The sequence below is a fragment of the Gossypium arboreum genome, chromosome 4 (genome assembly GCF_025698485.1).
Source record: "Gossypium arboreum isolate Shixiya-1 chromosome 4, ASM2569848v2, whole genome shotgun sequence".
NCBI lineage: Eukaryota > Viridiplantae > Streptophyta > Magnoliopsida > Malvales > Malvaceae > Gossypium > Gossypium arboreum.
This window is the reverse complement of record NC_069073.1, coordinates 90,275,644-90,300,365: the sequence shown is the minus strand read 5'-3', so window position 1 is coordinate 90,300,365 and position 24,722 is coordinate 90,275,644. Positions and strand designations below refer to the sequence as shown.

The 24,722-nt window shown below is 35.9% G+C and overlaps 1 protein-coding gene across 2 annotated transcripts; it reads left to right on the top strand.

Annotated features, from left to right (window-relative positions):
- Positions 1–16,063: 16,063 nt before the first annotated feature.
- On the top strand, positions 16,064–22,789 carry LOC108453523 (polyadenylation and cleavage factor homolog 4-like). Of its 2 annotated transcripts, none has more exons than XM_017751669.2 (7): positions 16,064–16,882; positions 18,557–18,658; positions 19,076–19,333; positions 19,686–19,799; positions 19,975–20,334; positions 20,519–22,417; positions 22,533–22,789. In XM_017751669.2, the coding sequence occupies exons 1-7, from the start codon at positions 16,493–16,495 to the stop codon at positions 22,557–22,559; spliced, it is 3,150 nt and encodes a 1,049-aa protein (XP_017607158.1). In that variant the 5' UTR covers positions 16,064–16,492; the 3' UTR covers positions 22,560–22,789. The 2 variants fall into 2 exon arrangements, with proteins under 2 accessions (XP_017607158.1, XP_052883315.1); XM_053027355.1 differs by lacking the exon at positions 22,533–22,789 and having other exon boundaries at positions 20,519–21,898; positions 21,964–22,061.
- Positions 22,790–24,722: the final 1,933 nt, after the last annotated feature.

The following is a 24,722-nucleotide window of genomic DNA, read 5'->3' as shown; positions in this document are numbered from 1 at the left end:
AAACAACTTTTGTGAAAGGTGATAGCATGAAAACACCTAAAAGGACTATTTTGCATAAGTTGCAAAATAAGTGGTTAATGTGTGAAATAGTGAGAATTTGGGATTGCTCTAGTAGTAAAAAGAGTTTAGCTAGGCTTGAAATATGAAGAAATTCGATAAAAATTAATTTTCGGGCATAGGGGTAAAATGGTTCTTTTGCCAAGGCCCAAGGGCAAAATTATCATTTTACCAAAGTTATGAATTTATGAATGCCTAATTTTTGTGTTTAGTGACTAAATGGATGCATATTGTTATTATAGATCAAGATTTGTCAAAACTGAGCCTAGACCGGGGCAAAGGCCAAGCAATCCGAATAAGCCGACTAGTCAAGAACTTTTTGTAAACCGAGGTAAATTGTATGTAAATGATACAACTACACTGTAAATTCTTGTATTCATATTGTCATTGAATTGATATTGTACGAGTTGTTAAGTTATAAGTTGAGAATGCTTTGTAATAGTTGAGATAGTATAAATATCCTGTTGAAACCCTAGGATATGAACTGGATATTCGTGCCAAGACATTGGGTAAGTTGAGCGCCAGTGTAAGACCTGTTTGGGACATGCTTCAGCCACATTATGAGAGCTAATGTAAGACAATGTCTGGGACATGGCATCGGCACAGAGATAAGTGTCAGAGTAAGACATGTCTGGGACATGCACCGGCTTCGACAGAGATAGCCAGTGTAAGACGTGTCTGGGACACGCATCGGCTAAGAGTTGTGCTAGTGTAAGACATATCTGGGATATGCATCAGCACGCATATATGAGAGCCAGTGTAAGACCATGTCTGGGACATGACATCGGTAATTTATCCCATGTTGAAGGTTCATAGAATATCCAATAGTATTCCAAATGGTTCAATGGTGAAAGTTATAGTTAAATTTTGATAAAGAAATGATGATCATGTTGTGAGTGTTACAGGTACCTATATGATAAGCATGAGTAACAAGCTTAATTTAGAAAATGAGACTTGAGTAGATGATAATGAGTAAGTTAAGTTGTGTTTATCTTTGAGCTATAAGCATGATGATAAATGGTGAGATTGTTATTGTATATTTCTTTATATGCAACTTACTAAGCTTTATGCTTACTCTTTTTTCCTTTCTCTCTTCTCTCAGTATCGCCAGGCTCTTAAGAATCCTATAAAGTCAAAGATATCGATCACACTATCAGCCACAGCACTCGGTATAGTTTGATTTATATTTTTTAAGGTGGCATGTATAGGGCTAGACTAGGATGTTGCATTAAGAGAATTATTCATATATTTTGGCTCAAGTCCAAAGCCCTTCACTTTGTATCAAGCCTAGAATAATGGCTATTATTTATTTTGATGAATGCATATAATGTTATTTCTATAGATGAATTGGTGTCTATTGTAATAAAATTTGTATATTGACATGATCTTGTGTAGGTTGTGCAAAATGGGTGACAAAATGGCTTGGGAAATAGCCTAGTTTGTCCACACGGGTAAGATACACGGGCGTGTGTCTAGGCCGTGTGTGGCACACGGCTCACGCCCATGGGTGTGTGTTATGGTCGTGCGTCCCCTGCGCTTAAAACTTTAAAGTCATTTTAGTACACGGGCAGGCCACACAGGCATGTGCCCAGGCCGTGATATAAAGTAAGTATGCATGCTAGTAGTCCACAGACAAGAAACACGGCCATGTGTCTTGACTGTGGGAAGGACACGGTTATAGGACACAGGCGTGTTCTTAGGCTGTGTGGTTTTGACAGAATGCCCAAGTTTTCAGACACGGGTTTGGGACATGGGCGTGTCCCTAGCACACGGTCGTGTGTTCTATACCCACACGGGCGTGTAGAGCCTTGATGTATGAAATTTTTTAAGTTTTTCATGAGTTCTCGGTTGGGTTCCGAACTACCCCGAATGAATTTTTTGGACCTTGTAAGCCTGTATATGAGACAAATTGCTTGTGAAAAGAGAAGCTTTTAAATTGTTTGAAATTTAATGGCTCAGTTTTATACAGTTGGTCGAGTTTAAGTCAGGTAGCACCACGAACCCTATCCTAGCGTAGGATACAGGCGAGGGGTGTTACAGACTGTATGCATGTTTTCTGTAGTGATTACACTCTGAGTTTACGTCAACTCACCCTTTTGTTAATGTGTACAGGTAATCCCCAAACCTGATGGTTCGGTAGGCAGAGGACTCGACGGTGGCCACACGTACTTAAATTGCTTTACTCTCGTTTATGGTTTTATTGATTATGGGGTATTTTTATGTAGTTGGACTTTATAGACTGTTTTGTTTTAACTTTGGAAAATTTAACTGTTTTTACGAACTTACAACTTCAAACTTAACAAAATACAAATTTTTCTAATAACCAAGGTTTTCCATAAAATGAATTATTTTACTTAAAATAAATGATTTCTAAAGCTTCCATATCGAATTATGTTTTAAAACAATCGACTAGAGGAGTAAGCGATTTTCAGAACAAATAAGAGTAATAAATAACACGGTTTTATCGTAATAAATTAGTTTTCAAAATTCCATTCGATGTGCCATCGCCAGATACTGCCATAACGTCTTGGCCAGGTTTGGGATGTTACAAGGTGTGTACCAGAAACTCAAAAAACAAGGCTTTAGCAAAAGCCAAAAAATAAATCTGTTGACGCCACATGGGCTTGTGGTCACCCGTGTGAATGGACGTGTGTGAGACATGGTCGTGTGGTTGATGAGGGCATGGTGTGCGTAGCATACAGCTGTGTGGTGGATCGAGTGTGGCCGTGTGAGACGCACAAGCATGGCCATGTTAGGTGTGTGGGCCCACACTGGCATGTCACATGAGCGTGTGGATGTTTGAGCCAGGTAGTGTTGGCCATACAGGCAAATACTAATTTAGGTATGTGGGCCCATATGGGCAAGGCACACAGGCATGTGGGCCTATAATTCTAAAATTTTCCCTAGGGTTACATGGGTCGTTCCGATCGACTGTGGGCTTATTGTAGGGTCGATAAGGGCTATTTAAACCCTATTATGAATGGTATGATATTCTAATAGACTGATTTGAGTAGGATACTAAATGTATGCCTGATTTTGCTGCCATATATATATCTTTTATTTGTTTAAAAGTATATCGAGCATGTTTAATATGATAATTATGTATCTGATTTGGAGTGGGATTTGTATTTGAGGAAGAAGTATTCTGATTAGCGTTAATCGCCTATACTCTGGCAGCATGGCTGCCTATATTCTGATATGTGTCTTAATGGCACAAGTTGGTGTTTAGGGATAGGTAGGTTTTTTAACCCCACATGATGTGATGGGATGGTCGGAGATAGTGTGTAGAGGATGGGGATAGGATTTATGCATGTCTGCTTCTAGATCTGATTCTAAATCTAAAATTGTATCTATTTCTGATTGTGTATATCAGTCTGTATGTTTGTATGCCTAATTCAGTTGGGTTACACACTGAGTTTACGTAAACTCACACCTGTTTGTCTGTTTTGTCAGGTAATCTACAAACTTAGGCAGATCAGTGCGACAGAGTCTCACGGTGACCACAAGTTTGTGAATTGACTTTAAATAATGGTTTTACTTAATTTCAGATTATTTCTAGGAGTTTTGTAATTGTTGGACTCTCTAAATTTTTTAAATTTTTATTTGGGTTGGCTTATGTTTTAACTTTTATGGCAACGTTTGACTCAAATTACGATATTACAATATCAAAGGTTTTCCGAAAGTGCAAACAGACTTTCAAAATATAATGGTTTTAAAAACCTCCGCTGTAAATATTGTTTTGATAGAAGAATTAGTTAAATAACGTTTTTAGTAATAGTTATAAAACTTGGATGATCTATCGAAACAACACTGTTTTCAAAATTTAATCCTTGTAGCATCTCCAGATTCGGCCATAACGTACAGGCCAAATTTAGGGTGTTACATTTAGTGGTATCAAAGTCAGGTTACAAAACTTGACTATGAATTTTGGGCTTCAAAATGATGTTTCAAAAAGAATTGGTTCTTAAATAATTTGAACAAATGAAAAAGTATATGGTATACCGATTCTCTGGCGCCGATCCTATAAGTATTTCTAAAACTTAGTTAGGACTGCTCTGAAACACTGTAGTTAATATCTTCTGAAACTGTACTGAGTTAGCTAGAGACTAAAACCTCTAAAAATAATTTTGAACTTCTAATAATTTATACATAAAACATCTGTTGATAAATACTGGAACTGATGCATAAAATTTTATATTGTAGATAAAACACGAATTATACGATGAGCGCTCGTGGAACTCACGGACGTGGTATTCGAGGTTGTGGTAGAGGCCGTAGGGAGACTTGAGCTAAGTTTTTCTCTCTGGTCAGTATGCCAAATTTGGATACGAGTGAGATATCAGTTTTACTTGCTACTGAGACAGGTCTCAAAGTCACTCAGTTGGGGACGACGCACTGTCTCAAGCCATGCTGAGGATCTTGGAGAGGGTCATTGGACCCCATTCTAGAGCTGAAAGCTGAAGGTCGGTAACTAAACGACTTTAGTCCAATGGTGCTAAGTTGTTTTAGTGTGTCACTAGAGTCACCCCTAATGTAACCGAGTATTGGTTGGAGGCTCTGAGAGTATCATGAATGATCTAGACTACACTCCCGAGCAGAAATTGAAGGGTGCAGTCTCTTTGCTTAGCGATGAGGCTTATTAGTAGTGGTTGACGGTTGAGGAGGGTACTCTGCTTGATTGACTGAATTAGAAATTCTTTAAGACCACTTTTCAGAGTAAGTATGTAAGGGCGAGTTATGTGGATGCTTGTAGGCATGAGTTCATGAATCTCATGCAAGGCGATAGATCTGTGGCCGAGTATGAGGCTGAGCCGCTATGCTCGAGGCATGGTAGCGACTGAGTACGAGAGGTGCGTCCGATTTGAGAATGGCTTAAGGGATAATCTGAAGGTGCTGATTGCTCCACAAATAGAGTGAAAGTTTGCAGTTCTGGTTGAGAAGGTGAAGATCGTCGAGGATGTTAAGCATGCGGAGTGCCAGAATAAGGGTCGTGAGAAGGGTAAGAGCAAGAGGGATCCAGAGCCCTCTAATTCTATTAAGAGGCCTAAGAAAAAGGCCACATTTGATGGGCCAGTTAGAGTAGAGACTCTTTTTTCTCCTACTAGGATTCAGTTGTGCGATGATTGTGGTATGCGCCATCTGGGTGAATGTTGGAGGAGGATAGTGGATTGTCTGATGTATGGGTCATTAGAGTACTGTATTCAAGAGTGTTTATAGAGGGCTGATTAGACGCAAGCTTCGAGACCAGGTTTTGCGCAACCTTAGAGGGCAGCTCAGCAACCACCTGGGGGCCGTGGACGGGCTAGGGGTACTAATGGTATGAGTCATAGGTAGAGAGTATCGGACAGAGGTGCTGGTCAAACTACGGTGAGGTAGCCTACACTGGTTTATGCTGCACGACGCTGAGAGGACAGAAATACTCCTGATGTCATCACCAGTACGTTCTTTATATTTGATGTGCCTTATACTGCTTTGATAGACATATGTTCTACTCACTCCTATGTAGCTAGTACTATATTTGAAAACCTAGGGATTTCTGTTGAGAGCACTATTTGTGAGGTTACTGTACTGAGTCCGTTAGAGCAGTCTATTCAGGTTAGTAAACTCTATAAGGATATTCCATTAGTGGTACAAGGGGTTGTCTTCTTGACAAATCTGATGGAGCTTCCGCTTGGGGAGTTCGATTTAATTCTGGGTATGGACTGGTTGGTTGAGCACCGAGTCAATTTGGACTGTGCATCTAAGAGGGTTATTCTGAGGACCAATGATGATATAGAGGTGGTTGTGATTGATGAACGTCGAGATTATTTATCCAATGTGAAATCTACTCTTATTGCTAAAAAACTGGTTCGAAAAGGGTGTGAGGCATGCTTGGCTTACGTCAGTGTTTCTGATTCTAGGGACTCTTCTATCGGATATATTAAAACAGTGAGGGATTTTTCAGATGTTTTTCCTGATGAGTTATCGGGTTTACCTTTGAATCGAGATGTTAAGTTTGGAATTGAGCTCTTTTCAGGTATAGCTCCGGTGTCTATTGCTTCATACCGTATGACATCGAATGAGTTTACTAAGCTTAAAGCTCAACTTCAAAAACTCTTGGATAGTGGTTTCATCAATCTCAGTGTGTCTCCGTGGAAGGCACCAGTTTTGTTTGTTAAGAAGAAAGATGGGACCATGAGAATGTGCATCAGTTATCGACAGTTGAATAAGTTGACTGTGAAGAATAAGCATCCACTTCCAAGGATCAATGACTTGTTTGATCAATTCTGAGGGGCTTCAGTATTTTCTAAGATAGATCTTCGTTCTGGGTATCATCAGTTGAGGGTTAAAGATGTTGATGTACATAAGACTGCATTTAGGACTCGTTATGGACATTACAAGTTCTTAGTGATGCCTCTTGGTCTGATGAATACTCCGGCGATATTCATAGATATAATAAATCTAGTATTTCAGCCTTATCTAGATCAATTCAGCATGGTCTTTATCGACGACATTCTAGTTTACTCTAAGAGTAAGAATGAGCATCTTAGAGTGGTGCTTCATATTCTTCGTGAAAAACAGCTCTACACTAAGCTGAGTAAGTGCTAGTTCTGGTTGCGAGAGGTAATTTTCTTGGGGCATGTAGTTTCTGCTGAGGGGATTCGTATTGATCCGAGGAAGATTGAGGTTGTACTTGATTGGAAACAACCTAATAATGTATCTGAGATCCATAGTTTTTTGGGTTTGGTAGGTTATTATCTGCAGTTTGTCGAAGGGTTCTCTCTGATTGCAGTTCCCTTGACTAAGCTTCTGCGCAAGGGTACTTCGTTTGTCTGGACTGATGCGTAACAATCGAGCTTCAAAAAGCTCAAGTTTGTTCTAAATCAAGCTACTGTTCTGATACAGCCTGAATCTGGTAAGGAGTTAATGGTCTATAATGATGTATCGCATGTCAGTTTGGGATGTGTTCTGATGCAGGATGGTAAGGTTGTGGCTTATACGTCTCATTAGCTTAAGACATATGAGAGAAATTATCCGCTGCATGATTTCGAGTTGGTTGCTGTAATTTTTGAGTTAAAAATCTGAAGGCACTATCTATACAGTGAGAGGTGTATCATCTACACTAATCACAAGAGTCTTAAATACCTTCTCACTCAGAAGGAGTTGAATCTTAGGCAGCGCCGATGGATTGAATTTCTCAAAAATTATGACTACACGATTGAGTATCATCCTAGTAAGGCCAATGTAGTGGCAGATGTTCAAAGCCGAAGAGTGATGACTAATTTAAGAGCAATGTTTGCTCGCATTAGTTTGTTTGACTATAGGAGTCTGCTAGCCAAGTTACAAGTTAAGCCGACTTGGATTGATCAGATTCGAGATAAGTAGTCAAGGGATGAGTCACTGGGATTATGGTTTCTTTAGTTTGAGAGTGGTAGTACTTCTGACTTTGGGATGAATAACGATGGAGTTCTGTGTTTTTGAGGACAAATCTGTGTACTGAATGATTCTGATTTGAAGTAGCCAATTTTGAAGAAGGCGCATAGTAGCCCTTATGCTATGCATCTCAGTGGTAATAAGATGTATCGCGATCTTCGTGAGTTGTATTGGTGGCCAAGATTGAAGCGTGAGGTTACAAATTTTGTGGCTCGTTGTCTGATGTGCCAGCAGGTTAAGGCTGAGCACCAGTTGCCTTTGAGTTTGTTACAGCCAATTAAGATTCCCTTATAAAAATGGGAACGAGTGACGATGGACTTCATTAGTGGGCTGCCTTTGACACCCATTAAGAAGTATTCTGTTTGGGTCATCATAGATCGATTGACCAAGTCTGCTCACTTTATTCCTCTTCAGACGGACTATTTTCTACAAAAGTTAGCGAAGCTCTATATATCTGAGATTGTAACACTGCATGGGGTTCCTGTTTCGATTATTTCTAATAGAGATCCTCGCTTCACATTTTGGTTTTGGAAGAAATTGCATGAGGCTCTAGGTTCGATGTTGGATTTCAGTACTGCGTTCCATCCTCAGACTGATGGTCAATATAAGAGGGTGATTCAGATATTGGGGGATAAGCTTTGGAGCTGTGTGATAGATTTCTGAGGTAGTTGAGAGGATTATCTGTCGCTAGCTGAGTTCGCCTACAATAACAGTTTCCATTATAGCATCCAGATGGCACCTTACGAGGCCTTGTATGGTCGTAAGTGTCACACTTCGCTATGTTGGACTGAGTTGGGTGAGCATCAGGTTTTGGGTCCTGAGTTGGTTTCTGAGACCGAAGACAAGTTTAGACTTATTTGGGATTGTTTGAAGGTGGCTTTTGATAGGCAAAAGTCTTATGCGGATATGAAGAGGCATGATATTGAATACTCTATAGGGGATTTTATGTTTCTTAAGGTTTTCCTTTGGAAGAAAGTTCTGAGATTCGGATGTAAAGGCAAGTTGAGCCCTAAGCTCATTGGGTCGTATCAGATTCTGAAGCGTATGGGACCGATTTCTTATTAGTTGGGGTTACACCCAGAATTAGACCGTATCCATAATGTCTTTCTTGTTTCGATGTTGAGGCGGTATCGGTCGGATCCATCTCATGTTGTCTCTATTGAGGAAATTGAAGTTAGGCTGGACTTGACTTTTGAGGAGGAGTCAGTTCAGATTCTGGATCGAGACATTAAGGTTCTGAGGGGGAAGTCCATCCCTTTAGTAAAGGTTCTGTGGCAGAATCATGGTTCTGAAGAGGCCACGTGGGAACCTGAGGACTCGATGCATCAGCAATATCCTCATCTGTTCTGATCAGATAAATTTCGAGGTCGAAATTTCTTTTCGGGGGTAGAGTTGTAAATCCCTAATTTTCTTATTTTTGATTCTGTATAATTTTGACACAACTGTGTATCTACTTCAGTGGTTAAGTGTTCTGGGTATCTGTGAGAGTTTCCAGGTTCAAGCCCTACATTTGGCGAATTTTGGTTATTTTTAAATCCAAGCCTTATCCCTGTGCAGTGGGTTTTTATTTAATTTCCTGTAAATCCATATTAGAATGAGCCTGCTGATTTTAGTGGTAAGGCAGTTGGTATATTGGGGGTCCTGTGTCTGAATCATTGCACAAGCGTGGATGTTATATTTTTGTTCAGTTGCCTAAGAGAGTTTAGTTAGAGTTTAAACTCTGAAGTCGTTGAGATTGGGGGATTAGTGGGAAGTTGGGATTATCAAGTTAGTTTTAATTTATTTTCCCAAAAATTTCCCTAACTGGCTTTTTTTCTCTGTCACCCCCTCTACATTATTTTTCTTTCCTTCGTTTTCTTCTCTACTTTTCGAACTGTATTCCCAGTTAATCGGTGGGTTGTTGACTGATTGACGTTGTGGTAATTATGGGTTGTTGACTGATTGACGTTGTGGTAATTATGGCTCCTTTCTGTTCAATTCCATTTGCAATTTAATTCAGAAAAGATTCAGGGACTTAGAATCGCTTCTCGGAAACTTAGTTTCGTGGGAATTATTGTTGTTTGATCGAATGTGCTATGTGGTTCGGGAGTGTTTCCGCATCAAAATTGTACCAGGTGTGTACCCGAAACGTAGAAAATGAGGCTTCAGCAAAAGCTAAAAAACAAATTTGTTGATGCCACACGGGCATGTGGTCATCCTTGTTGATGGCCATGTGGGAGACATGACAGTATGGTCGACGAGGGCATGACCGTGCGCAGTGCACGGTCGTGTGGTGGCTTGAGTGTGGCCGTGTGGGCTACACAGGCATGGCGAAGTTGGGCGTGTGGGCCCACATGGGCATGTCACACGAGTGTGTAGATTTTTGGGCCAGCCTATGTGAGCCACACGGACAAAGGCCAATCTGGGCTTGTGGGCCACACAGGCGTGTAGGCTCACACGGGCAAGCCACACAGGCATATGGGCCCATAATTCTAAAATTTTCCCTAAGGTCGCACAAGTCAATCCGATCGACTATGGGCCTACTGTAGGGTCAGTAAGGGCTATTTAAACCCTATTGTGAATGGTATGATATTCTAATAGACTTATTTGAGTAGGATACTAAATGTATGCCTGACTGTACTGCCATATGTATATCTGTTATTTGTTTAAAAGCACATCGAACATGTTTAATCTGATAATTCTGTATTTGATTTTCTGTATCTGATTTGGGGTAGGATTTGTATTTGAGGAGAAAGTATTTTGATCGGCGTTAATCTCCTATACTCTAGAACATGGCTGCATATGTTCTAATATGTGTCTTAATGGCACAAGTTGGTGTGTAGGGATGAGTGGATGTTTTTAACCCCACATGGTGTGATGGGATAGTCGGAGATGGTGTGTAGAGGATGGAGGTATGATTTATGCATGTCTGCTTCTAGATCTGATTCTAAATCTGAAATTGTATCTGCTTCTGATTGTGTATATCAATCTGTATGTTTGCATGCCTAATTCTATTGGGTTATACACTGAGTTTATGTAAACTCACACATGTTTGTCTATTTTATCAGGTAATCCATAGACTTAGACAGATCAGTGCGACAGAGTCCCACAATGACCACAAGTTTGTGAATTAGCTTTAAATAATGGTTTTACTTAATTTTCGATTATTTCTGGGAGTTTTGTAATTGTTGGACTCTCTGGACTGTTTAAATTTTTATTTGGGTTGGGTTATGTTTTAACTTTTATGGCGACGTTTGACTAAAATTACAGTCTTACGATATCAAAGGTTTTCCGAAAGTGCAAACTGGACTTTCAAAATATAACGATTTTAAAAACCTCTGTTGTAAATATTGTTTTGGTAAAAGAATTAGTTAAATAACGTTTTCAGTAATAGTTATAAAACTTGGATGATCTATTGAAACAACACTGTTTTCAAAATTCAATCCTTGCGACATCACCAGATTCGGCCATAACGTCCAGGTCGAGTTTGAGGTGTTACATTTCAAATAACAATTCATATGCATTTTTAACCCTATAACATCATCATACACATACTACTCAATCATATATCAATTTCACATTTGATCATTATCATGTATCTATTCATATTAGTCATTTATTTCATATTTACGATTTAGTCTTTTTGATGCCAAAAGATATTATTTACCTAATAATTCGAACTAAAATGTAATAAAATATAATAGAAACATAACATGAATTAATAAAGTAAGTCCCATATGAACTTACTTGACAAAAACAACAACAAATGAAATGTTGAAGACTAATATGTATTTTTATATCATCAAAATAAATGCATATGACATTTAATTTCATTTTACAAAAGCTCCCTAAAGTTTTATATTTTATTCATTTTAGTCCCTAAAATCGAAATTGCCATAACTTTCAAATTTCAGCTTCGATTTTGAAACCAATCTCAATTTCATCGTTCTATAGCCCTCTAATATCTATAATTACATAAATTTCATAACAATTTTGAAATATTTACACTTTAGTCTCTATGTTCAAAACTAACAATTTTCACTTTACAAATTAGTCCTTTTTCATTTCTAAGTTTAAAATCTAACATAACAATTTAGTACCAAAAAATTCAAGATTCAAAAATTACAAATTTTGGAAACTTTAAAATTTTACAAATTAATCCCTGGGCTAGCTAAATCGAGCTATAACGATCTCAAAAACATAAAATTCACGAAAAACAAATATAAAAATACTCACCATGCAAGGGTCGAATGCTCAAAGTTAAAAGGCTCAAAGTTAAAAGAACTCAAATTTTTTCCTTTCTTTCTTGATTTTTTCAAGAAGAAGATGAAGAAAGAAATAAGTGGGATTTCTCTTTCCTTCCACTTTCATATTTGTTTGTTTTATTAATTTTTATACTTTATACATATAATAACATAATTAGATTTTTAACAATCTTTTAACCCACCATCCACTATGTTTTAAAATGGTAAAATTACCATTTAAAAATTTGGTTAAATTGTCCTTTTAGTCTTTTAACAATTTAAAATCTATAGCGATTGATTTTTACCATTTTATAAATTAATCCTTGTACCTTAATTAGTCACTAATTCAATAAAATTACCTATCCACAATTTAATTCACCTATATAATAACTCCGTAAATATTTAATAAAAATATTTACGAGTTTGATTTACTAAAATCAGATCTCGATACATCATTTTTTGACATCACCGACTTCAATATCAATACACTTATACCTTAACTAATTGTCCAATTAACAAATTTGTCAAACCAAAATTCAATATAATACTATAATTAATTCATAAATATTAATAAATAATATTTACATGCTCAATCATCGGAGAACGGGGTTCCAAAACCACCGTTTCCAGCACCACTAAAATTTGAGCTGTTACACTTAGGGCACCAAATCCAACACAATCCCCATCATAGCCTTGATCTTGTTCGTGCTTCTTTCTAAATGTTCTAATTCTTCAGAGGAAAGCTTCTCCGTTTTTATTTGCTTTTTTTTTTCTCTAAAATCTTAATATTTTTATCAAATAACAAATTTGAAGTGTAACAACTCGATTTCCAATTGTGTCAAAAAATACAATTTTGGGACCTCGTTTCCATAAATCAAGTTCATAAGTATTAAATAGATATATTTACAGAATTATTATATTGTTGAATTGAAATTTAGTTAAGCAATTTAACCAAAAATGTGGTTAATTAAGGCCTATAGACTAAATTGTAAAAGTTAAATCACTATAAATTTTTAATTAAAATAAGGCTTGGGGACTTAGATAGCAATTAACCAAAGGATTAAAATGAAAAATAAACCAATTCTAAATGGATGATAGTGGGATGTGATGTTAAAAGTAATTAGTTTAAATTAATTAAAGATTAAAGCTTAATTAAGCACGATTAAGCTAATTAATTAAGCTTAATTAAAATTAATCATAATATATATAGGAAATGTTAGTAGAAAAAGATGGAAATCATCATCTTCTTCAAACTTTCTCACTGTCCACCATTGAAAAAAAGCTTTACAAACTAAGTTGACATTCAATCTTAATTTCAAGTAAGCCCCTAGCCATTTTTCTTTGCTTTTTATGGATTTTTTACCATAAGAACTTGATTAAGCTAACCTATGGATCAATTTGATCAATTGGTGAAATTTTGGTAAGTTTTCATTATTGAGAATTGAGTGATTTAGGTGTGAAATTGATAGAAATTAGGCTTACTTTATGAAAATGACTAAATTGTAAAGCTTAGTTGTTAGTCTCGTGCATTAGGGATCAAATTAAATAAAATGCAAAATTGTTATGAAATTTCGGTACTAATAGAAATTATAAGGTCAATGCTTTAGAATGAAAGTTATGCTAGTCTCGATTTCAGTGACTAAATTGAATAAATTGTAAAATATGCATGAATTGATATTTGTTTGCAAATTCGCTGGAAATTGATTATGTGATATGTTTTGTAAATATACATAGCTAAGGTCGACGTGGAACCTTCAAGAAGGAAATAAAAAGGGAAAGTGATCGATGAGTGACTGAAAACTCTAGTTTGTACATTTATGATTTAAGGACTTATTAATTAATTGTATTTTCATGTTATCTGTATATGGGATTTTTAAGGTGAGTATATAGTGATAATATGAGCTTTTGGATTAAGCTTGAATGTGAATTGACGGGAAATATGACTAAAATGAATAAAATGTAAAATAACATGAATAGCTTGAAATATGATATGTGTTATGGAATTGGGTAAAAATGTATTGCATGACATTAGGTATATGTGATATGTTAATCATTGGATTAGGATAGTGAATATGATTGAGAAATGATAATTGTACTAAAGTGTAAATGGGATTAAAAATTGGCACCCTGTTACTTAGTCGGGCTAAGTAGGATATAGTTGGCATGCTATAGGATTGAATTGTGTACAAGTTATGCACTCATGCGCTACAGTGCACCTCGTGTGCCATGATGCACTTCATGCGCCAGTATGCACATTACGTGATAATTACCCTACTTCTGTTTATCCGATGATGCACTTTGGTGCCAGTTTGGCATGTTAGTAGGATAATTCGAGTATTAGTCTGAGCCTGAGTCAGGTTAATAAGGGTTGCAAAATGTAAGTTTGGTAAACGATATGAATGTGATAACAATTGATGTCATTGGACTAAATTATGCTAAAATGTGAGTGGAATGCTGAAATCATACAACTGATTGAGCAAACTAAAAGAAAATGAGCCCTCGAGACCGAAATGAATGCGAATGAGTCAATAGACTCCATAAATGAGTTGAATGGTATAAAATCAAAGTAAAAGAGATTATTGCCGTGGAACATGAATAGCATAGTGTTAATAGCATGTGGTAAAGTTAACTAATTGTGTGTTTGATTCTTGATATGTATTGAATAATTGGTAAATGTTAAACACATTAGAATTAGTCATTTATATGCATTGTTGGATAGGTTGGTTGATAATGTTTTAGTATGCTTAGGCACATAGATTGATGATAGAAAATGGTTGGCACTTTGGAACATGATTTGGTTAGATATTCAGTACATATATGAAACATATATGTTAATGCTTATGTTAAATGTATCTTGAATCATAAATATACCACTGAGCCAATAGCTCAACATACAATTTGTTTGTTTCGTGTGTAGGTACAGATATTCTCAAAGCCCCAGGGAAGTGCAGTCGACATCTAGAGGGTAGCATCGACTCAACCTAAGTTTGTATAGTCCTTTCCATTTTATCAATATCAATGGGATGTACCTAGGGATCTTTTACTCAATGTTAAAAATGGTGTATATATAAGATGTGAATATGTGAGTTTGTTTATAATCATGTACGTAATTTATATTGATGCTTGGGTAACTATGTTTTAGGTAAGTTTGAATGTTGAAATAGTTGAATTGGAGCCTTAAGGCCAATGGTCGTTATGTATGTTGAGTTGTTATCATTGGAAAATAGGGGATTAGTATTCTACTATGGATGTCACGAATTCACACATTAAATGTCTCAACATTAGGCTATCTTGTTGCGACGTCTCCTGCTTAAGGTCACGACATCAGTCCTGTTTTATTTTAAAACCTTTGCAATTTGATCCTCAAGTTAGGAAGCTTGGTTACTGTCTTCAATTTCACAACACAAAGTCCTAAAAGTCTCAACACCCACCTAGCATACTTTGAAAACTTTTCATTTTAGTCCTAGTTTGATCTTGGGATGGTATTTAGTTTTCATAAGCTCATATATGACACGAAAATGAATATATATCATGTTTTACGCTCTTAATACTTATAAATTAATGAATAATGATGAAATTTATTTGTAATCGATCGAAATTGCTCCAGAAACGAATGTAACATATTATAGCTTATACTCGACGATCGATTGAGTATAGGGTGCTACATGAAGTTTCATTTATGTTTAGAACGTATATGTTTTTCCATGCGGATATTTTACTTTGATTGAAAATTTGAATTTTGTTAACATCACAAATTGCAAATAATTCAATACTTTTTCACCCTACATATTGTGAAATATATTTAATAAATACTAGAAATCTTATCACATGCATATGTATACGAAAATCACGTATTTGGAATACAAATGTGTGTTTAAAAATAACATACAATAAATAATAATATGTACAGTTTGGAACTAATTAATAGTAATACATGAAATATGTACGTAATTAAAATAAAAAAATTAAACTAAATTGTGAGTAAAACGAAACATAATCACAAATATATAAAAATACATATAAAAATATATTATTAAAATTTCATATAAGAATAAAGATATTGCTTTAGTTTAGATGGTAAATGAAAAGAACACACCGTGTACTTGGTTCGAATCTCATTATAAATAAATTTTTATTGGTTAATAAATAAAATAATGTTTAATAAATTTCTAACTGAGTATTAATATGTCATACAAACTCAATAATTAGTAAATATTGATATTATTGTGAGATCTATTTACAAATAATTGTTGGGTTGATTTGGAATTATCATTCACAGGGCCCAAAGAAGGCCATAAAATAAAGTCCTTACCTTTAAAAAAAAAAAAAATCCGTTTCAAATTTTAAACCCTCCAACTCACCTTGTGGACTAACCTATATATTAACAATCAATCTCCATATTTACAATTAAACCCTTTAACCTTCTTTCTTTCTTAATCTCACCCGGCCTCTCTCCCTCTACTCAAATTCTTCTTTCTAAAAATAATTTCTCTGCATTTTTCTTTTTGATCGGAATTCTCTGCTCCTTTATCTTTAGAAGATAGAATTATAATTGGAAATGGAATTAGAATTAGAAGTCTTCTTCTTTTTTTTTTTCTTTTTTGTTGTATATGATAATCCATAGGGTTTTATTTTGTTCCCTTATTGTATAAGGTTTTGGAGTTTTTTTAGAGATTCGATTTAGGCTATTGTAATATTGTAATTTTCCCCCTTTTTGGTAATTTGATTTGCTACTTTGACTGTACATGAAAATAAGAGTGATTATCGATTTAGGAATTTAGGGTTTTCTATTTGCTTATATGGAGAATCGGCGTAGATCATTTGATAGATCAAGAGAACCTGGTTTGAAAAAACCACGTTTAACTGAAGACCTCACTTCAAACCCTAATATCCGGCTTTTTTCTCAACGAGCGAACCCAGTTGGTCCCGCCTCTGGTTTGAGATTCCGGTCCAATGACTCCGGCACCAATGATTTGACCCTTGCCGACGGTGGAGCTTACGAACCACAGCCAGTGTCACATCAGCAGCAACACCACCAGCAGCAAGAGTTAGTTAGCCAGTATAAGACGGCGTTAGCTGAGCTTACTTTTAACTCGAAACCAATTATTACTAACTTGACAATAATCGCTGGCGAGAATGTTCATGCCGCCAAGGCCATTGCTGCTACTGTCTGCGCTAATATTCTTGAGGTGAACTCAGTTTTAGCTGTGCCTTATGCGTTAAAGCTTTTCCTTTCTTCTTGAAATTGAATTGTACAGGAAAATAAATTGCAAGTTCGATACTGTGGGAAAAAAAAAGGAAAGATAATTTGGATTGTAAGTGTAAATTGGGATTAATGGATTTTTTTTTTTAGTTTTGCTGTCATCAATGTGTGTCTCGATATAGGTTTGTTAAAATGTTTCGCAGAGTTCTTTTGAGTTCAATTTTTATACTATCTTAACAGGTGATATGAGTACAATATTGTTGGTCAAGTGTTTTTTTTTTTTTTCCTTTTATTAACAAATGCAGGAATGGTATTTTGTGATGTGACTTCGTAGTCTATGCAATTCCGGTCTAAGGCCATTTTGCCTGCAAATATCTTCCTTTATTGGATATCTGTTCTATTTTTTCGTAGAACTGATATGTTTCTAATCGCCCTGGAATTTGTAAACAGCTGGCCAATGAATTATAGAGATTGTAAACTTTACAGGCATATGTCAGAAATGGAATATGAATAGTCCATATGTTATGAAACGTATATCTAATGAATTGTATTGGTTTGGAATCTCTTTAAGCTATTATTCCCTTTAGCTGGGTTTTCTCACATCAATTTCCTTATATGGTCACATATTTGTTCATCTCCATTTCATTTGTCCTTCTGAAGCGAGTATAGTGCTTTCCTACTTGCCTGTCATCATCTTTTGCTAGCAATCTTTTGTTATTCTACTCAAATCACTTTTGGTTGGCGATACATGTTTCTAATCGCCCTGGAATTTTTAAACAGCTGGCCAATGAATTATAGAGATTGTAAACTTTACAGGCATATGTCGAAATGGAATATGAACAGTCCATATGTTATGAAACGTATATCTAATGAATTGTATTGCTTTGGAATCTCTTTAAGCTATTATTCCCTTTAGCTGGGTTTTCTCACATCAATTTCCTTATCTGGTCACATATTTGTTCATCTCCATTTCATTTTTCCTTCTGAAGCGAGTATAGTGCCTTCCTACTTGCCTGTCATCATCTTTTGCTAGCAATCTTTTGTTATTCTACTCAAATCACTTTTGGTTGGCGATATGAGTAAATAGAACTAGAAATGCTAATGCCATTGTGAATGCTTAAGTTGAGCACCCTGTTGTTACCGGCACTCTTTGATTTTCCATTGGCAAATGATAAAAATCTGCTTTCCAAGTCTACAAAGTATATAATGGTGCCTCAGATTGCTTGGATCTGAAAGAATGCTTTTTCTGTGATGGAGCCATTTATTAAGGCTGGAAGCTGGTAGAAAGTCATGAAAAACAGGGGATAAATTGAAATCATAACTAGATAAGGTGGGGTCAGATTTTAGGTAAATGAAATTAAACGCCTAAGTTGATGAGGTAAAAGGCGGTCAACTCTGATAGCAGGAATGGATTCGGAAACTTTATTTACTGCTGAAAATCTTCATTAGTGAAAGTTTTTACTTTTTTCTTTCATTATGAGGAGAATGAAAGGTTTGGTTCATCCTATTTTTCTGTTTGCAATCCTCATTCCTCCTTCAACTGTCTTTCTTTTCATTACAGCATTGATGATAGTATGGATGTGATTAGTATTTTGGCAAAGAATTAGTCCAATGAAGGTTGATTTTGTGGTTTGAGAGCTGATAAAAAATGACTTTGCAGGTTCCCAGTGACCAAAAGCTGCCATCACTCTATCTTTTAGATAGTATTGTAAAGAATATTGGGAGAGAATACATTAAATGTTTTGCTGCCAGATTACCAGAGGTTAGGATTTTATTCTTTTTCCTTTGGCTCCATTGTTGCTCTAGGGGCATTTAAGAAAATGTCTTGTAATGTGCTTATGTTTGTTGTCTGAGAAATTGCAGAAGACTATATTATGAAAAAGATTATATCCTTCATCGAATATCCTTTTTAACTTTGTGCTCAGAGTCTCAAACTTTTCCAAATGCTGAAAACTTCTTTTTGTGTAACCTCTGTGTTCATCTATCAAGTGTTTGAAGACTATGCCATGGAAAGATTATATCGTTTAGCAAAGATATTCACTTTTACTTTGTTCCCTGAGTATCAAACTCTTCCAAATGCTGAAACCTTCTTTTTCTGTTACTTGTGTGTTTATCTAGAATGTATTTGATACTCATGCTGCAAGTGTAATGGTGTTTTACATTTTGACTGCTGGTTTAGGTGTTTTGCAAAGCATATAGACAAGTTGATCCACCCTTACATCAGAGTATGCGACATCTTTTTGGAACTTGGAAAGGGGTATTCCCTCTTCAGACTCTCCAGGTGATCGAAAAGGAACTTGGCTTCACTCCTTTGGTAAATGGTTCGTCTTCAGGAAACACAACATCTAGAGTGGATACACTATCACAGCGTCCACCACAAAGCATTCATGTAAACCCAAAGTATCTAGAGAAGCAGCGTCTTCAACAATCAAGCAGGGTAAATTCCATAATCCTCTTTTTTTTTTTGGGCATGATATTGATTTGATTTTATTCGGAATATTTCTGAAGCAATTATGGAGGTTGGAGCTTTGATCATGTTTCTAAAATGCAAGCATTTTTAATTTTTTTTCACAACCTATTTTTTTTTTCACCTTGCATCTTTAAAGATTCATATCTAAAATTTAAAGCATCCCTCTATATCTTTTCTTTCTAGTCCTTCTTGGGATCATCCGTATCAATGTGCCGCCCTTGCCCCATTTTTTCTTCCGTCTCATAGCCATCGATTTCATTTCATCTTTAATGTACGTACTATAAGGGGTTTTCTTTTGTTTTTGTTTTATGTGATGAAGGCAAAAGGTATGGTCAATGATATGGCTGGGACTTTGGGCAACTCAAAGGAGTCTGAGAGGCCGGATAGAGCACACAGCATAGCTGAACTGTCATATGGATCTGTTAAAATGAATGTAGGTGAAGTGTTTTAAAGTATTTTATAATCTATTTATTCTCTTATCCCTTCTGCCCATATCTTAAAATTATCAGCACATTCAGTGTTCTTATATAGACATGTACAATGAGCCTGTTTGTGAGAAGAAGATCATTGCTGTTGGTGATTATGACTATTGTTCTGATCTTTTACAGACTCCTGGCATAGAAGTTCGAAGAACCAGGGGGAATATTACTGATCAGGGGCTTGATGCGCCTTGGTTTGGAGCTACAAGCAGTGTTACTGAGACTATTCCTGGCCAGAGGAATGGTTTCAATGTTAAGCATGGATCTCAAAATTACTCAGCATCCAAAACTGTGAATGCTGATCCTCGTTTACACCGAACACACAATATTTCTGGTAGAAATAGCAGTGGGTTGTCGAGCAGCTGGAAAAACTCTGAGGAGGAGGAGTTTTTGTGGGAGATGCACTCTAGGTTGTCTGAACATGATGCAGCCAACTTCTCTAATAACACGAGGAAAGATTGTTGGACTCCTGATGTTTCAGAAAAAATGGTAAGCTTGCATGAACAGTAATGTAATATAAGCATTACTTGAAACCTTTGTTACTTGGAAGAGAAACATTATGGTTGTTTGATTATTTCCCTTTTTTTTTTTTTTCTAGTTTTCTTTCATTTCTTTCCTCTAGGATTTTTTTCCCTTAATGAATTTATAACCAGGTTTACATTTTCAATGCCAGGATTTTGAAAGTCAGCTCCACAGACCTCAAAGCATTCATGACGTGGGGTCTAGGTTTGATAGAGAGACTTCCGCTGATGCATTATCCACTGAGCAGAAGGACAAACCTTCTTTTGGGCATCAGATTTCTACTGCATGGACAGATGGTTTGCCTGCTACTAGTTCAAGCCGTTCTGAGAGCTATTCTGCTAGTCTTGGTGGATTGCCTACTGGTGCAAGTTCTTCCCTGGCCAGGATAGGAATGCGACCTCAAACGGGCTCATCCCATTTGGGAACCCCAGGCTTTGTGTTTTTGGCGAATGTGGCATCAGGATCCACAGGTACTTCTGGAAAGCAGTGTTTAAAGTCCGTAGGAACTGCATCACCTCCTGAACAGTCTCCTATGCGCCAGCATTCACCTTCACCTTCATTTCCTGCATGCCATCCCCATCAACAGCTACAGAAATTGGCTGATCCAGATTATCAGCAAGCTCTTTCCCTGCCTTGGGCTGATCCAAAACCATCTCATTTTTCAGGAAAGTTGAGTGTTGGGTCTCATAGAGACTCTTCTCAGACTTCTGCTCCGATTTCTTTGCTTCCTAGCCGTCATCATCACCTTTCACAGCCACCCCGATCAGACTCCGTGCAGGCTGAAACTTCTGGTCAGACTCAGAAGCCTCTTCTGTCTCAGATCTCCAAAGTAGAAGCAGCCTCAGCACTTGGAAGTGCATTGGAGTGTTCTAATCCACTTGCTATTGAAACTTCAGAACTATCAAGTACTAGTAGTCTATTAGCTGCTGTAATGAAGAGTGGAATCCTCTCCAGCATTTCATTTACTGGCAACCTTTCAACTAAGATTTCTCAAGGTGTTGGGCAAATTTCACAGCCTCCTCTCCCAAATTGTCCTCCAGCTGTTTTAACAACCCCAGGCTTGATTGATGCTGCAATTTCATCAGATGCAACCCATGATGCAATAACAGCTACTCCGAATGGTTCCCAGGAAAAACTAGAACAGTTGCCACTGCCTCCTGGACCACCACCTTCATCTCTTGTTAGTAATGGCCCATCGCAAACTTCTGATGCCGAAAGCAAGGATACAAATCCAATATCTAACCTTCTGAGCTCATTAGTTGCAAAAGGTTTGATATCTGCATCAAAGAAGGATGCTGCATCTCTACCATCTCTTCAGATGCCCAACCAAATACAGAAGAGCCTGGAAATCGAGAGGCCAAGTGAATCAATGAACAAGAGTTCGGACATTCAGAGTTCGTCTGATGCTCCTGGATCCTCCACAATGGATGAGGTATCCTATGCTGAACCTGCTTCAAAATGTTCAGTTCCCCCACATCAGTCCACCTCAACTGAAGTAGAAAGCTTGATAGGATTAGAACTCAGGCCAGAGGTAATCAGAGAATTTCATTCATCTGTGATCAGTGGATTGTTGGATGACCTTCCACATTGTTGCAGCTTATGTGGTCTTCGACTTAAGCTTCAGGGACGGCTTGATAGACACTTAGAGTGGCATGAAATGACAAAGACTGAATCAAGAGGTTCTGGTAGGGCATTGAGGGGCTGGTACGCGAGGTCAGATGATTGGCTTGCTGGAAAGCCTGGGCAATTGGTATTTGATTCCACTGGTTCTCTGAACAAGTTGGAAAAGAAAACAGAAAAGGCTGAGCTTATGGTTCCTGCAGATGAAAATCAGTGTGCATGCTTGTTATGTGGCGAGCTATTTGAAGATTATTTTAGCCTGGACAGGGGTGAATGGATGTTTAAGGGAGCAGCATTCTTGACTATCCCATCAAAGGATGGTGGGGTGGGAACTGCTGATGGGAGTGCAGCCAATGGCCCCATTGTGCATGCAAATTGCATGTCAGAAAGTTCAGTTCAGGACTTGGGACTGTCTGGTGGTATTAAAGTGGTAAAGTACTTTTATTTGAATACGATATACCATTCTTCTGAATTAGTTATGCTTTTATTCAGGTTCATTGTCCCAATGTTTTGTCACCTGATCATCGCTCTTGACTTCTTCTTAGGAAATGGAAGAAAACGCTCTAAGGTGAATGAATGGAGCTATGAGTTGCAGTGTCATTAGTAGAGCCCTGACTAAAGAATCCAGGTTTACTTTTTCCTTAGCTTAAATGTCTATCAAACGGCCTTTGTATGCTAATTTTTGTGGTGCTGAGAATTTCTACTAGTGTTGTTGCTTTTATGGTTCCCATTTTTGTTTTCCTTCCTTTCAAAGGTTAAAGTACACATAAATACCACATAATTTTTGCTTTTCCGTGTTTAATATGTTGCGTTTTCTGGAGCGGATTTTAAGTTCATAAAGCTATAACTTGGGTAAATGTAATAGGAATCTAATTCAACTAGTTCACAAAATGCAATTGTTTGGTTCATATTTTCATCTATTCCTGCCAAAATGTATTACCCGAAGTATCCCCATCTTCTCAATCCAGTTTTGAAGGGAACATTGATTTATCAAAAAAATACATGTGTCTCATTAATTTCATTTTTACATCTTCACAACCAAAACATAAAAGAACAAACAAAAAATTATCATTAATTATCTTATATAATTTGAGATCTTTGCATTGATGAGGGAGCATTAAGTCTTCAGATTTGGTGGAGATGAAACGTAGTGGAAGGGTAGAAACATGGTTAGAATTCAGCCCTAATGTAATGGGTGGCCTTCGTTTACCTTTTTGGGTTTTTCACAAAGTTATCTTGTGGATCTATGGTTTTATGGATTGATTTAGAAAAAATATTAAATAAATAATCAAAAAGAGGAGGTCAAAATCTTATAAATTCGAAATTGTCGCTTGACTGCGACGGACGAACAGATACTGAAAAATTTATCCATCCGGGATGGAAATCATGCAAAAGTGAAAGGTTAAAAAAAAGAGAAATGTAAAGCACCAACAATTTTTGTTTTAGAACTTGTAGATACAAAATATTGGTAGCCACAATTACAAGCCATACAAATCAAGTGCAATAGTAAAATAGGCTGAACATTCAAGATTACTATTATGACATAAACATTATAGTTACAAAAGGAGTATATACATTAGCTTCAAAACTAATCTATACAACAAGGATTCGTACCTTTTACTTGTATCTATCCATTATAGCCGCATATCAGAACAATATTAAAAGACAGAAGATTGCTTTTTTTTTTTTTTTTTGAAAAATAGAAATCCATTTGTAACTAAAACATGAATGCAATTAAAGTTGAATGTAACTTAAGAGTGGAAAAATGTAACTGCAAATTGATAATGAATAAAACATATAATATAATTTCATTTTACCCTCACAATTAAAGTGAAAATGTAAAGTCTCAAAAATTAATTCAAAATTAAAGTGAATTTATCAAATTAAAAGCAAATACATAGCATCCAAATGTTTTTACCAAAAAAAAACTTAAATTGGAAAAGAAAATTGTAAATTAAAAATAATAACTTCCAAAAATTTCAATGAAGAGGAACGACGTAAAACAATCAATACCTCATTAGAACCAATATTCAAAATCTAAAATATAATATTAGTTTTTGTAACTTATATATTTTTCTAGGAGATGGTAGTTATGATAATATCTCAATTAATTAACTAAAATACCTATAATGCCCTTATTAACTTCTAATGTCTTCTTAGGAAACTAAAAATATATTATATAGATAATAATTTAATTATATAATTAATAATAAGAGAGAGAAAGTTATATTAATTATACTTATAAATATTTTTTATAGTACTTTATATTTATATATGTTTTAAAAATATCTTTATAATTAACGTACTATTATTTTTTCATGCATAGTATTAAATTTTTTATTGAATATGATTAATTTAAGTTTACCTAAAATTTTTATAAAAATATAAATAAAATATATTTATTTAATTCAATGTCAATAATGCCAATTTATACTTATTTCTTGTATATTCATTGCTATCATTTTATCCAACCAAATAGTGTAATTTAATTACTTATATTTTTCATACAACCAATAAAACAATGTATAGTTACTATTTTTCTATTTTATTCTTGCTCTATTTAATTATAGTGAATCAAACCTGTCGTCAAATTTTTTATATTCAGCTTTAAAATTGACAATCAACAAAGAATATGTTTATAGTTAAATATAATAAACTCTTTAAGGTAGTGTTTGGATGATAGGATTTCATAATTTGGATTAGGATTACACAAATAGTGTAAATTGAATAATAAA